Source organism: Fringilla coelebs, assembly GCF_963513975.1.
Source record: "Fringilla coelebs genome assembly, chromosome: 28".
NCBI classification, from domain to species: Eukaryota; Metazoa; Chordata; class Aves; order Passeriformes; family Fringillidae; genus Fringilla; species Fringilla coelebs.
Window position 1 is genome coordinate 3787145 of NC_140054.1, and position 13359 is coordinate 3800503.

Below are 13359 nucleotides of genomic sequence, written 5' to 3' on the forward strand. Positions count from 1 at the left end.
GAGACCTTGGCACAGGGTGCCCAGAGAAGCTGTGGCTGCCCCTGGATCCCTGGAAGTGTGCAAGGCCAGGGGAAGCAGCCTGGGACAGTGGAAGGTGTCCCTGCCCATGGCAGGCGGTGGAATAGGATGGGCTTTAAGGTCCTTTCCAACCCAAACCGTTCTTCAGTGCACTGGGGCTGTGCTTGTGCGCTGGGATGATCCACACAGGGACAGGGACAACGCACACATGGAGCAGGGATGATGCATACACGGGTTGTGACAGTGGGCACGCTCACACCGGGAGGATGCACACATGGATCGGGATGATGCACACTCAGACCGGGAGGATGCTCACTCCCACCGGAGTTGCGCAGGCGCGCCCCGGCCGGCCAAGACGGCGCTCCGCGATTGGCCCCGCGGCTGCCCGGCAACGGCAACGGCGGCGGTGCGGGCAGCGGGGCCGGGCCGGAGCGGGGCCGAGCCGTGCCGGGGCCATGTCGACGCGGACGCTGCCGCTGCTGTTCCTGAACCTGGGAGGGGAGATGCTCTACATCCTGGACCAGCGGCTGCGCGCCCAGAGCATCCCCGGAGAGAAGGCGCGCAAAGGTGAGCGGCGCGCGGCTCCCTCCGCTCCCGGTGTCCCCGGGCACGGCTCTGCCTCCCGCTCCTCGTGTCCCGGTGTCCCGGTGCCAGCGGAGCCGCTGCCAGTGTCCCCGGGCACGGCTCTGCCCCCGCTCCCGGTGTCCCGGTGTCCCCAGGCACGGCTCTGCCCCCGCTCCCGCCTCCCCCAGAGCGGCTCGGGCTGCTCCGCCCGGCGGTGCCGCTTCCCGGGATGCCACAGAATCACAGAATTACCTGGGCTGGAAAATGCCTTTAACATCACCCAGCCCAAGCCATGCCCTAACACCTCCCCATCAGCTGAACTCTGGCACTCCGTGCTACCTCCAGTCTGTTTTAAACTCCTCCCGGGATGGTGAATCCACCCTTCCCTGAGCAGATCATTCCATTTCCCGATCACTCTTTCAGTGAATAATTTTTTTTCTGACGTTTAAACTTCCCTTGGCGCAGCTTAAGGCTGTGTCCTCTCCTGTCAGCTGTGACACAGGGACGCGCTGTGCTGTCACCGGAGGATGCTGCGGGCTCACGGCGTCAGTTTCCCTGCCCCGATTTCAGGAATTACCCCCGTAATTATCACAGAAATCAGCCCCCAGTGTTTTGTGCTCTCCACCGGGCAGCGCAGCCCGGTGGGTTGAGCTCGGTGAAGTTCCTCAAGTTCCTTCCCAGCCCGAGGGTGTTGCTGAGGTTGGTTTGGGAGGTTCTCACCCAGAAGGAGAAAGCGGAGTCCGTGTTGGTGTTTCTGTGCTCAATTCGGGGGTCAAAGCTTCAGAAATGCACTTTTGAACTCAAAATAACCCAGGATTTGGTTGTGTCAGCCCAGCTCCTGGAGTGTTTGGGGCAGAGCAGGTTGCTTTGCAATGGGAAGGAGTTTCCAGGAATAAATTTATAAAGCTCATGCAGACGTGCAATTGTGTGAAATTCAAATACCAGTCCAGCTCCTGAAACCCTGGCTTTTATACAATCTCATTTGGCCAAAATCCTCGTACAAACAGAGCCTGGTGTCTTCACATGGGCCATGAAACTCCAGCTCCCAGCTAAGCACCTCTGCATTTCCCACTTCAGTTTAAAGCTTTGCTTTGCAAGTCCTTGCACCTCTCTGTCAGGGCATGGGGAATGTGATGTTTTAATAAAAAAATCAACTTGGTATGAGCTTGGTATTGTTATCCTTTCTGCCTGTCCTTTATGAAGTTTAAACGACAAAGGGTTCACTGTGTAATTGTTGTATTGTTTGTGAGGGGGAAATTTGTAATTATTCATGTGTGTCCTGATGAGGGAATGATGTGACAGAAGTTTACTGCTGTTCATTCAGGGACAAGTTTAGGATTTTAGCTAAATTAAATCTTGGTGGAGTATCTCAGCAGGAGAATTGGACTGGTTTAGTTTGTCCACGCATGGATTTATTTTTTTTTCTTCCAAAAAATTGAGTGTTCATTTCACTGAGATGTGGTTCATCCACACTGAGGTGTTTGCTGATGCTTAAAGCTGTTCACTCAAATGTTGGTTACTTCTAAGTGCAAAATACAGCTGAAAACTACCCAAGCTCATGCAAAGGGTAAAATTTGATGTGCACTGAAGCAGCAGAATTTAATCCAAGGGGAGGGTGAGGTTCTCATTCAGTGCTGAATGCTGATGAGAAGTGGCAAAACCCATTAGTTAGCTTCTTTTTTTTTTTTTAAGTTTATTTCTTTCTATTTTCTTTCCTCCTCCTTGCAACTCTTGTTCTTACATCTTGAACTGCTGTTTTGTTTTATATGCTTCGTGTAGATGAATGGACAGATGTGGACAGGAAACGAGGTACAGTAACTGCTGGCTGCATGCACCAGTCCAACCCCACGTGCACACCTGGGGCTCATCGTGCCTGAACACCTGAGGCTGTTCCTGCAGCCTTCAGGCAGTGTCACAAATGAACAATAATGCTCATCTGCTCCTCTAATTACTGTAAATCAATGAAAAAAAAAAAAACCCAGACCATAAAATCATATGGCCTCAATTTAACCAAGATTATAAATGGATCAAAGCTTTTTATCCTGGTGGTCTTGCCTGCAAAAATGGTATTTGTGTTTCTTTGCCACTGTTTTCATGCAAGCATGTAATTGTGTGAGGCCGTTTTTCTGCTTAAATGCAGGAATATTGGGTGGATTCCATTGTCCCAAGGTTTTATCTCATGCATTGCTCAGGGTTTGGACAGGTGAACTCCAGGGATGATTGAAGGCATTCCCATCCCAGCTGCTTTACCCACCTGTGCTGGTGGTCACACCTGGCAGAGCCATCCCAAAGGAGCAGGAACCCACAGCTCATCCTGATTGAGGGATCCTGAGGGTGGCATTGAGCCCTCAGGTGTTTCCCTCTGGAATCTGCCCTGGAACAGGAGCCTGCAGCAAGGGCTGTGCTGAGGAATGAGGAAATGAATCTCTTGACTCTCAGGTTTTTGTTCAGTGAGCAGAACTTACAGGGCCCTTCAGAGCAGCCCTTTTTTAGGAGGGATCAAGGTTGTGGTCGGTGTTTTGCAAAATAAGCATCATTTTGGTAGGTTTTAATATTTACTGAAGGAAAATGCTGATGTCCTGGAGTTCACCCCAGCTCTTTTCTTACCTTTACCTCCTGTTTCCAAGCACACCCTGTAACTCAGAAGTCCAGGGACAGATTCCATCCCATCCCAAACAAGGAGGAGCTGCCCAGAGCTGGGAGGTAGGGAGGCAGGGCTGGCTCAGAGGCAGATCCCAGGCTGACCCTTCCCTTCTCCTGTGAGAGAGAACACTGTGCTCAGTGCTCCAGGGGATCTCAGGAGGGCTCTGATGTCACCCTGGGGCTGTCACTGATGGAGCAGTGACAAGGTCCCTGAGGAGCCACGAGCCTGTGGCACTCAGGGTGACTGTCCAGAACCCAGAATGTTCCTTCTGCTGCCCCAAACATCCTCCAGGAAGCACCAGCATCACCCAGGCACAGCTCCAGCCTCATCCAGCCATGCCAGGGACACGTGCTGTCTGTCACCAGAGACTTGGTGAGGGGGACAAAGCCACCAGCACCCCCAGCTTCAGTCCTGTCCATCACACTGGCTGTGCTGGGTTCCCTCCTCTCATCCCAGTTATGACCTCCCCTCTCTGCTCAGCTGCTTTTTCTGTGTTGCTTGTGCCATGTCCCTGGGCCACTGCTGCTGTGTCACCTCCAGGGCCCCCCTGAGACCTTTGCTGTGTCATTATCAAACATGGGAGAGATTTATTATCAATTTGCCCTTTACCATGATTGATTTTTTTTTTTAATGTCTTTCTCAGTTCTTTTTATAGCCCACACAAGAGGTTTTAATTTCAGAAGATAATTTATGACTGTGGTTTTTCTGTTGAAAAATCAGTGTGCAGGGAGGTGTCTGTCTCCTGCTGGTTTGGGTTGTTTGTGGCTCTCCAAAGACAGAAATCTTTCTGTGGGCAGCACACAGAAGCAGCTTAAAGATATTTTCCTCAATAGCAGTATAAAGCAGATTTTCTTATTTTTGTCATAATTGATTCCCTGCAAAATGAACTAGATACTAATATCTACTAGTACTAATATATTTTATTTTCTACACCAAAAAAAAAAAAAAAGAGAATTTCTGCCTGAACTGCAAGTAGGGATTGTTTTATGGCCAGTTTGTTTGAAAGGAGGGAAGCAAAGAGGGACATTTCCCCCATTTTTAATTAGGTGTGTATTCTTAATCCAGACTGCTCAGGAGCTGAGATCTGTCTGTGGTTTTGGGGTTTTTAAACCAGGACTAGGGAGCCCTGTCAGGTTCAGCACAGGGGATGCTGAGCTGTGTGTGAGGAACCTGGAACCAGCAGGTTTAGAGAGGAGAGAGAATCCCTTCAGCAGGTCTCTGCCCTTGGGAACACAGCTCTCCCTGCCCTGGCTCCCAGCAGTCCCCAGGGAGTTTATCCTCTGGGAAGAGATAAAGTGACAGGGAAATTAGGAAATTACCTTTGTTTTGTCTGTTGGGGTAGGAGAGGTGTGAAAAGCCAGGTGTCTGACCCCCCCAGGGAATCATTAGGGCACTAACTCAAACCATTGGTCACTACCACTCTCTGTATGTTCACTTTTTCTTCTTTTCTTTTTTTTTTTAATTATTTACTCTGAGATTTTTCTAATCCATGAGAATTGTCTGGCATTATGAGCTTTGTAACAGTCATCTGCTTAGGAAAATCCACATTTGTACATCTGTGACCTGATGTATTCATTTACCTTCTTTTTTTTTTTTTTTGCTAGAGGAATAAATGTTTATTGATGATAACTCTTTAGAGTGTATCAGGGAGATAATAAAAGTGGCAGATCCAGCACAAAAGCTCAGGTGCAGCATCTGCTTGAAGCACTGCACAATGTTTTCCATCTTGTTTGCATTTGAAGCTCAATAACCAGAGCACAGCCCTCACACTCAGCACTCCTGAGCTCTAAGAACTCCTCGGTAACAAAACAGTTCCATGGCTAAATTTGCACATTAAAAATTAACCACAAGTAGGAAGTTTGGAGTTCTGCATTTGAAACTCTAGGGCCTGCAGATGTTTCAGCTGTGAGAGCCCTGAGTGGGTTGATTTAGATCCCAGGGATATAAATGCTTTATTAAATACCTGCCAGTGTTAATCTGATTGGAATAAAGATTACAGAGAGCCTTGCAGGAGCTTCTGTTGAGAAGTTAAAAAATAGACTGGGGGTCAGAAGGTGTGGAGGAACAGGCACTGCAAAGACCTACCACAGTGCAAAACACTCTCCTTAGGAAGCAGAACTGCAGCTTTAATATTATTTTTAATTATCTGCAGCAGATAATAACACATCATAGCAGCCTACAAACAACAGCTTTTAAAAATGAAAAGTGCCAACCATAGCTGTAAAACCAGGGCAGCAAAGCCAGCCGTATTCCCACTGGCAAACAGGGCCTGCTGCCTTCAGCTCAGGTGGCATCTGTGCCCTGGGGGACATCAGGTGGCTGAGGCCAGGTGGGGCTGGGGCAGAGCTGGATGCAGAGGTGCTGCTCAGGTGGGGTGAGGCAGAGCTGGATGCAGAGGAGCTGTTCAGGTGAGGCAGAGCTGGATGCAGAGGAGATGCTCAGGTGGGGTGAGGCAGAGCTGGATGCAGAGGAGGTGCTCAGGTGGGGCTGAGGCAGAGCTGGATGCAGAGGTGCTGCTCAGGTGGAGCTGAGGCAGAGCTGGATGCAGAGGAGCTGTTCAGGTGAGGCAGAGCTGGATGCAGAGGAGCTGCTCAGGTGGGGTTGAGGCAGAGCTGGATGCAGAGGAGCTGCTCAGGTGGGGCTGAGGCAGAGCTGGATGCAGAGGTGCTGCTCAGGTGGGGTGAGGCAGAGCTGGATGCAGAGGAGCTGTTCAGGTGAGGCAGAGCTGGATGCAGAGGAGCTTCTTCAGGTGAGGCAGAGCTGGATGCAGAGGTGCTGCTCAGGTGGGGTGAGGCAGAGCTGGATGCAGAGGAGCTGTTCAGGTGAGGCAGAGCTGGATGCAGAGGAGCTGCTCCCCCTGTCCCGTTGTGCTCTGTCCCTGCTGTGCACAGGTAACCCCGGTGTGCCCCTGGCATGGAGCAGGAACAGGCTGTTCTGGAGCAAACCACAGAGCCTAACTTTGTCTTTGCAGTTATGAACGACATCATCAGCACCATGTTCAACAGGAAATTCATGGAGGAGCTGTTCAAGCCGCAGGATCTGTACTCCAAGAAAGCCCTGCGCACCGTCTACGACCGGCTGGCCCACGCCTCCATCATGAGACTCAACCAGGCCAGCATGGACAAGGTAACAGTCCTGCTCCCCAGCTGCCCTTCACCAGGTTCTGTTCCTATATTTAACCCATGGCTTTTCCATTTTGAAGTATTTTGGAGCAGCTTTCCATGTGAAAATGGTTCTCTGTCACAGTCATATTTCCTGGAAAAATCCCTTCACCCAGGATTTCTCTCCTGGGAAGCTGAGAAGCCTCAGAGAAAACGAAAACAATTCTTATCTCATTTGCTTCTCCTGTGTTGTGCTCACATGTGGAATTTGTTTGGAGATTGTTCACCCACAGGTGATTGTTCCATTGCATTCTGCTGGGTGTTGTTTTCACTCTTTGTCCAGTTGATGCCAAGCTGTGTCAGACTCTGGAAAGAGTAACGAGCTTTCATTATTAGCTTTTTAACCTGTAAGCATCCTTTAGTATAGTTTAGTATAGTCTTCTTTAATATAATACAGTATCATAAAATACTAAATTAGCCTTCTGAGAACACGGAGTCAGATTCCTCATTCATCAGGGCACCTCACAAATACAATAATATTGCTCACTGAGCACTGGCGGCATTGGAGACCCAGCAGGAAGGCTGGGGATGGGACTGCAGAGCTCTTGTTTTTTAAGAAATGGAGCTAAAATGGTTCCTTGTGCCACAGGCAGGTGCTGGTCTGACTGAATCCCCCTCTCCATGCCCAGGAGGTTTCCAGCCAACATTCCTGTGTTCCTTTGCAGCTCTACGACCTCATGACCATGGCCTTCAAATACCAAGTGCTGCTGTGCCCTCGGCCCAGGGACATTCTGCTGGTCACCTTCAACCACCTGGATGCCATCAAGGATTTCATCTCTGACTCCCCTGGCATTCTGAACCAGGTGGATGAGACCTTCCGAAGGCTGATGGAGGTAAGAATCCTCAGGAAAAGGGTGGGGCCCACTGTGGTTTGATTTTATGGGTTTTTTACCATTTTTATGGGTTTTTTAGAGATAACTTACTACATTGGAGAGGGCTGTGAGTCAAGTGGTATTCATTTACTGGCCCACTTTAAATCAATGTGTTGCTTATTCAGCCTGATTTAAATCTCCACTGATTTCAGTAGAAATTAAACCAGATTTTAGTGGCAGACAATAATTATTGATAATGACAAGCAGCCCTCCCCCTCTTAGAGCATCTCTGCTCCCCCTGCAAGTGGATCAGAATATTCAGCTGTACTTGCTTGTTCCCTCTTTCCCTGGATGGATCATGGCACACCTGTAAACCTTTGCATGATGATTTTCCTTTTCCAGACCTACAACCCTCTCTCTGATGGTGAATTCCAGCTCATCAGGCAAACACTTCTCATTTTCTTCCAGGACATGCACATCAGGGTAAGAGTCCAATCCAACTAGGCAGGAACAATGACAGGGAGTTTGGGGTTGGAATATAAAGGGATCTGCTTATAAACACTGCAGGTTTGGGTTTGTTGTTTGTGCTTTTCATCTTGATGTGCTTGTAATTGCACTCAAATTTCACAAATTGAGCACATATACTGCAATAATGCTGAAGAATTATACAATATTATGAAAAAAAGAATCTCCACTAGTGTGATTTGGATTAATAAATCCATTTTTCCTTTTAGGAGAAAGTTGATAGCCTGAGCATCAAGTCTTGATGTTCTCTAAACAAATTTGTGACACTCACATACACAAAGAGTAGTTTTTAATATAATTTTTTTGATGTTAGGTCAGTGTGCCCGTCCTCTGGACCACAATTCCACATCCCTGCCTTTGTAAATACATCCCTCCACACAGACCAAGAGCTCTGGGAAACCTTCCCCAGCCCAGGCAGAGAGGCTCAGGCTCAGATTTCAGGGAATTTGAATGAGAAGGTCCAGAAGGGGATTTCCCCACCCAGGCTGTGATGTTTGTGATGTCCTTTTGCAGGTCTCCATCTTCCTGAAGGATAAAGTGCAAAACTCCAACGGTCGCTTCGTGCTGCCAATCTCAGGGCCTGTCCCCTGGGGCACAGAGGTGCCAGGGCTCATCAGGTGAGCTGGTGCCATGTGTGGGGCTGCCAGGAGCAGCATCTCATTCCAGAGGGCTCAGAAATCCAGCTCAGATTCCCAATCCTGTTGCATGGATAGCTGAAACTCCAGTAAATACTATTTAAGAGGTTTATCTATTATTATTTATCTATTATTTAACTGTCATTTATCTATTATTTATCTATTATTATTGGGTGATATTATTATTATTATTATTATTATTATTATTATTATTATTATTATTATTATTATTATTATTATTATTATTATTATTATTATTATTATTATTATTATTACTGTTTAAAGGTGAAGGGCACAATCAATTTAGGACTAAGTCACCCAGCAATGAAATGCTGAGCTGCTTTTGGGAGTTTTCTATCATAATAAATTAGCTATTATTAATTTATCCCATTACAGAGGCATTTAGCAATATACAGAAATATTATTATTATTATAAAGAATATTATTATACATAACATAATGTTATTATACAAAATAATAATTATTATTGGTATTATTATTATTACTACTACTACTACTATTTATTATTATTACTATACTACAGAATAGAGTTTTATTCCCCTCGTGCAGAAAGCAGAGGTACTAAAATCAGGGCTGAAGCTACTAAATGTTTCAATAATGCCTGTTTTTTAAGGATATTCAATCACAAAGGAGTGGAAGTTAAAAGGGCTGAGTTCACCACCGCTGGGAATTATGTTACTCCACAAAGGGAAGGATCTTTTGAGCTTTATGGAGACAGAGTCCTCAAACTTGGAACAAATATGTAAGTAATTTTTGTTCTGTGTAGAAACCTGATCCAAATGCTGATGGGTTGGTCAGAAGCACATCTTCAGCCTGGTGTGGTTTTGGCCTCTTTTGCTATTAATTATCAGGTTACAAGGTGCTGTCCTGCACCAGGACATGTGTGGGCAGTGTATAAAGAGCTGCAAAAAACAGGCAAAACTTTGATTTATGTCCCCAGTGGAGCTGAGGAAAGAGTGTTCTCACCTGGTGCTGCATCTCATGTGAAATGTGATTTAATGCAGCCACAGTCAAGAAATCCTCTCTGTTCTCCATGTTGGCCTTAATGTACATTTTCCATCCAAAGAGATCTGTGTTCCTTCTCACAGCTTTGTCCCTCACACACCTCACTGCCTCACTACTGCACCACACTGAGTTGCAGCTTCTCATTGCAATTGTTCAGTCTTCAGGGAAATACCCTAAAATTCTGCATGCTGTGCTGCTCCCTCTGGTTCTGTACCTGGTCCCAGAACGAGCTGTTCTTCCACGAGTGTTTTCCCTGCAGGTACAGCGTGACCCGGCCGGTGGAGACACACATGTCAGGATCATCCAAAAACCTGGCATCCCAGGCAAAGGTCAGTGCTGTCCTCCTCCTGTCCCTGCTTAAACTGGCCAAATTCTTAGTCTATAGATACGGGATAAGGTCAGGGAAGCTTTTCTGGTGTTCTCAGAGCCTCAGCCAATCCTCCCCAATCCTTTGAAGCCAGGGGAAGGGCACATTTTCCCAAAGAACCCACACACTCCTGCAAGGATATTCTTGCTTCCATTTTAATCTCCTCAAAAAACATAAAGTTGGCTTGACAGATTTCTCATCTGTCCAGTTTAGCTGGAACAGTATCTTGTGCTGAGTCTATAAATTCAAGCAACCATTTCCAGCATGGAGCTGGTGATTACTGTGGTTATCTGCACAACCTGTCCCAGGAAAAACAGGGAAATAAATGTGTTTATATCCCTCTGAAGGACATGAATGGAATATCAGGAATATATGAAGGACATATATGGGATATTGGGAATATATAAAGGACATATATGGGATATCAGGAATGTATGAAGGACATATATGGGATATCAAAGCTCCTTGCAGCCCAAATCTCCCAGGTGATTGCCCAATGAGCCCATTGCTGTTTCCTGCAGGAGAACATAGCCCCCAACCCTCTTGCTAAAGAAGAGCTGAACTTTTTGGCCAGGCTGCTGGGAGGTTTGGACATCCAGAAACCTGCTGGTGGCGAGTCGGGATTTCGGCTGAACTTGTTCACCACCGACGAGGAGGAAGAGTATGATGGAGTCCTTCTGGGTTTGGGTTTGGGTTTGGGTTTGGGGTGCCCTGTGGGGAGTCCTGGAGAGCAAAGCTGGCCCTCAAGATCTTTAGGGTCAGAGGGTTGTGTTGTTATCCTGCTCCTGTGATGCAGCTTTTCTCCTAATGCCACTGGACAGAAATATTCCCCCCCTGCCATTTTAGCAGGATGTTTCTATCTGCCTGTTTCTGCTGCAGAAATATTCCTGCTGTTCGCTTAACAAAAATTATCTAGGACAGGGAGAAGCCTCCAAACTGGGGTGAATACATTGTTTTGCCAAGTGAGAACAGAGGCACTGCCAAACTTCGTGGAATTCCAGAATGGTTTGGGACTTCCAGAATGGAAGGGACTTCTAATTCCACTCTGCTATGGGAAGGGACACCTTCCTGTAGGTCAGGCTGCTTCAAACCCCATCCAGTCTGGCCCCGTGAGCATCCTCTGAGCATCATTTGTGCTTACAGGAGCCTGATGAAGTCTGATTTTTATAATTTCCTTATACATCTTCATGGGATTAACCACTCTTTTTGTGTTTTTAATCAAGACACGCTGCACAGACCAGACCAGAGGAGTTGTCCTATAAGGTTATCAACATTGAAGCCACACAGGTACGTTACATGTTTCACATCACTGGTTCTCACCATCCCTGCCTTGTTAAGGACCGTGTTTCACCCAGAGTAGGGACTTAAAAATACATTTTTTCCCCATTTCACCTAACCTCTTAACTAAGTAATGGCCAACTTTCTGCCAAGACAGTGGAATTGGTGAATATTTACTAAGAAAACTTGAATCCTGACAAACACCAGAGCAAGTTTTTAACCGACTCGGGTGTAGAAGGGGCACGGCCCAGCCCAGCCCAGCCCCGGGCGCGGGGACCGGCGGGGCTGAGCGCGGTGTCTGTCCCGCAGGAGCCGGGGCGGCGGGCGGAGCTGTCCCGCATCCTGGGCGAGCTGGACGTGGCGGAGCCGCGCCTGGGCAGCGCCGAGAAGGGCGAGGACCTGCTGGCACTGATGGACGGGCTCTGAGCGGGACACCGGGACACGCGGACACCGGGACATGGGGACATTGGGACACCGGGACTTGGAGACATTGGGACACCGGAACATGAAGACTCCGGGACACGCGGGGACCGGGACATGGGGACAGCGGGACTTGGGGACATTAGGACAGACGGACACCGCGCGCGGCCGCCCCGCCCCTTCCAGCCGTGGGCGGGGCCGCGCGTGCGCGAGGGGCGGGGCGGCGCGGGCGAGCGCGCGGGAAGGCGGCGGCGCGTGAGTGCGGGGGGGGGCCCGGTGTGCGGGAGGGGGACGGGGACGGGGACAGCGGGGGGAGCCGGGAGGGGACAGCGAGGGTGGAGGGGGGGTGAGGGCAGGGACAGTGCGAGAGGGACACGGAGCACCCCGGCGGGCAGGGGGCGGGGAGGAACGTGTGCCAGGGGGGTGGGCGAGGAGAATGGGAGTGACTGGGGCGAGGGGCGGCGTGCGGTGAGTGCGAGATGTGATGTGAGAGCAGGTGAGTGTGCAGGTGCGTGTGAGAGGGGCCGTGTGTGTGCAGGTGGGCGTGTGAGCGGTGCTACGTGTGCAGGTGAGAGTGCGAGGGACGATGTGTGTGCGTGCGGGTGAGCAATGGAGGGCTGGTACAGTGGGCAGGTGTGTGTGCAGGGGCTGGTCCACGGGCAGGGGTTAGTCCATGTTCAGATGTTCAGGTGTGTGTGCAGGGGCTGGTCCATGGGCAGGTGAACATGCAGGGGTTGGTCCGTAGGTGAGATTTGGTCCATGTTCAGGCATGTGGACAGGATTTGGTCCATGAGCAAGTGTGTGCAGGGGTTGGTCCATGTTCAGGTGTGTGTGCAGAGGCTGGTCCATGTTCAGGTGTGTGTATGCAGGGGTTGGTCCATATTCAGGTGTGTGTATGCAGGGGTTGGTCCATGTTCAGGTGTTTGACCATGTTCAGGTGTGTGTTCAGGGGTTGGTCCATGTTCAGGTGTTTGACCACATTCAGGTGTGTGTATGCAGGGGTTGGTCCATATTAAGGTGTGTGTGCAGGGGCTGGTCCATGTTCAGGTGTTTGACCATGTTCAGGTGTGTGCAGAGGTTGGTCCATGTTCAGGTGTTTGAGCATATTCAGGTGTGTGTGTGCAGGGGCTGGTCCATGTTCAGGTGTTTGACCACATTCAGGTGTGTGTGCAGAGGCTGGTCCATGGGAGGGGACTGCTCCATGTGAGGCCCAGCAGGCGGGTGTCCCCAGCCCCCGTCCCGCCGCAGCCGCCATGGAGGTGAGCCACTCGGTGAAGGAGCGCACCATCGCCGAGAACAGCCTGGTGATCCTGCTGCAGGGCCTGCGCGGCCGCGTCACCACCGTGGAGCTGCGCGACGAGAGCGCGGCCGCGGGGCGCGTCACCAGCGTGGACGCCTTCATGAACGTGCGCCTGGCCGAGGTGACCTTCACGGACAGGCAGGGCGCCGTGTCCCAGCTGGACGAGCTCTTTGTCACCGGCAGGAACATCCGCTACGTGCACATCCCCGACGAGGTGGACATCAGGGCCACCATCGAGGAGCAGCTGCAGGCCATCCACAGGGTGCGCTACTTCGGGGGCCGCGACAAGGGTCGCAGCGAGTTCCTCCATACCAGGGACAAGTGAGCGCCTGGCGCTGCCCACGGCAGCCAGGGTGGACCTGGGTGGACGTGCCACTTTGGTGGACTGCCAGCTCCCTCCGTCCCACCCAGTGACATCCCCCAAGGGACATTTCCCCCAAGGACTTGGGGCTCTGCTGTTCCCCCCACCTGCAGAGGAGCAGGACTGGTTTTTGTAGTGAATAACACCACTTAAAGGTTCTGTGGTCTCTCTGCTCATTTTCTGTTCCATTGGTAACTATTCATGTCCCTCCTCCAGGGCCAAAGGACCCTTTATTGGACCTCCCAACC

The 13359-nt window shown here is 49.9% G+C and overlaps 2 protein-coding genes across 4 annotated transcripts; both read left to right on the top strand.

The window, feature by feature from the left end:
- Positions 1–473: 473 nt before the first annotated feature.
- Positions 474–11531, top strand: OSCP1 (organic solute carrier partner 1; the record flags this gene model as incomplete). 2 transcript variants are annotated; one of them, XM_084222676.1, is made up of 11 exons in its annotated part: positions 474–585; positions 2362–2391; positions 6198–6352; positions 7053–7220; positions 7602–7682; positions 8238–8341; positions 8994–9122; positions 9645–9714; positions 10274–10413; positions 10976–11039; positions 11340–11531. In XM_084222676.1, 11 exons carry the CDS (start codon positions 474–476, stop codon positions 11454–11456), a joined length of 1170 nt encoding a protein of 389 aa, XP_084078802.1. In that variant the 3' UTR covers positions 11457–11531. The 2 variants fall into 2 exon arrangements, with proteins under 2 accessions (XP_084078802.1, XP_084078803.1); XM_084222677.1 differs by lacking the exon at positions 2362–2391.
- Positions 11532–11665: 134 nt separating this feature from the next.
- Positions 11666–13246, top strand: LSM10 (LSM10, U7 small nuclear RNA associated). Of its 2 annotated transcripts, none has more exons than XM_084222682.1 (2): positions 11666–11705; positions 12612–13246. In XM_084222682.1, exon 2 carries the CDS (start codon positions 12704–12706, stop codon positions 13073–13075), a length of 372 nt encoding a protein of 123 aa, XP_084078808.1. In that variant the 5' UTR covers positions 11666–11705; positions 12612–12703; the 3' UTR covers positions 13076–13246. The 2 variants fall into 2 exon arrangements, with proteins under 2 accessions (XP_084078808.1, XP_084078809.1); XM_084222683.1 differs by having other exon boundaries at positions 11674–11705; positions 12624–13246.
- Positions 13247–13359: the final 113 nt, after the last annotated feature.

Bases quoted from the DNA above. Each gene is read 5' to 3' on its own strand.
- LSM10 (XM_084222682.1), top strand. From the start codon at position 12,704: ATGGAGGTGAGCCACTCGGTGAAGGAGCGCACCATCGCCGAGAACAGC.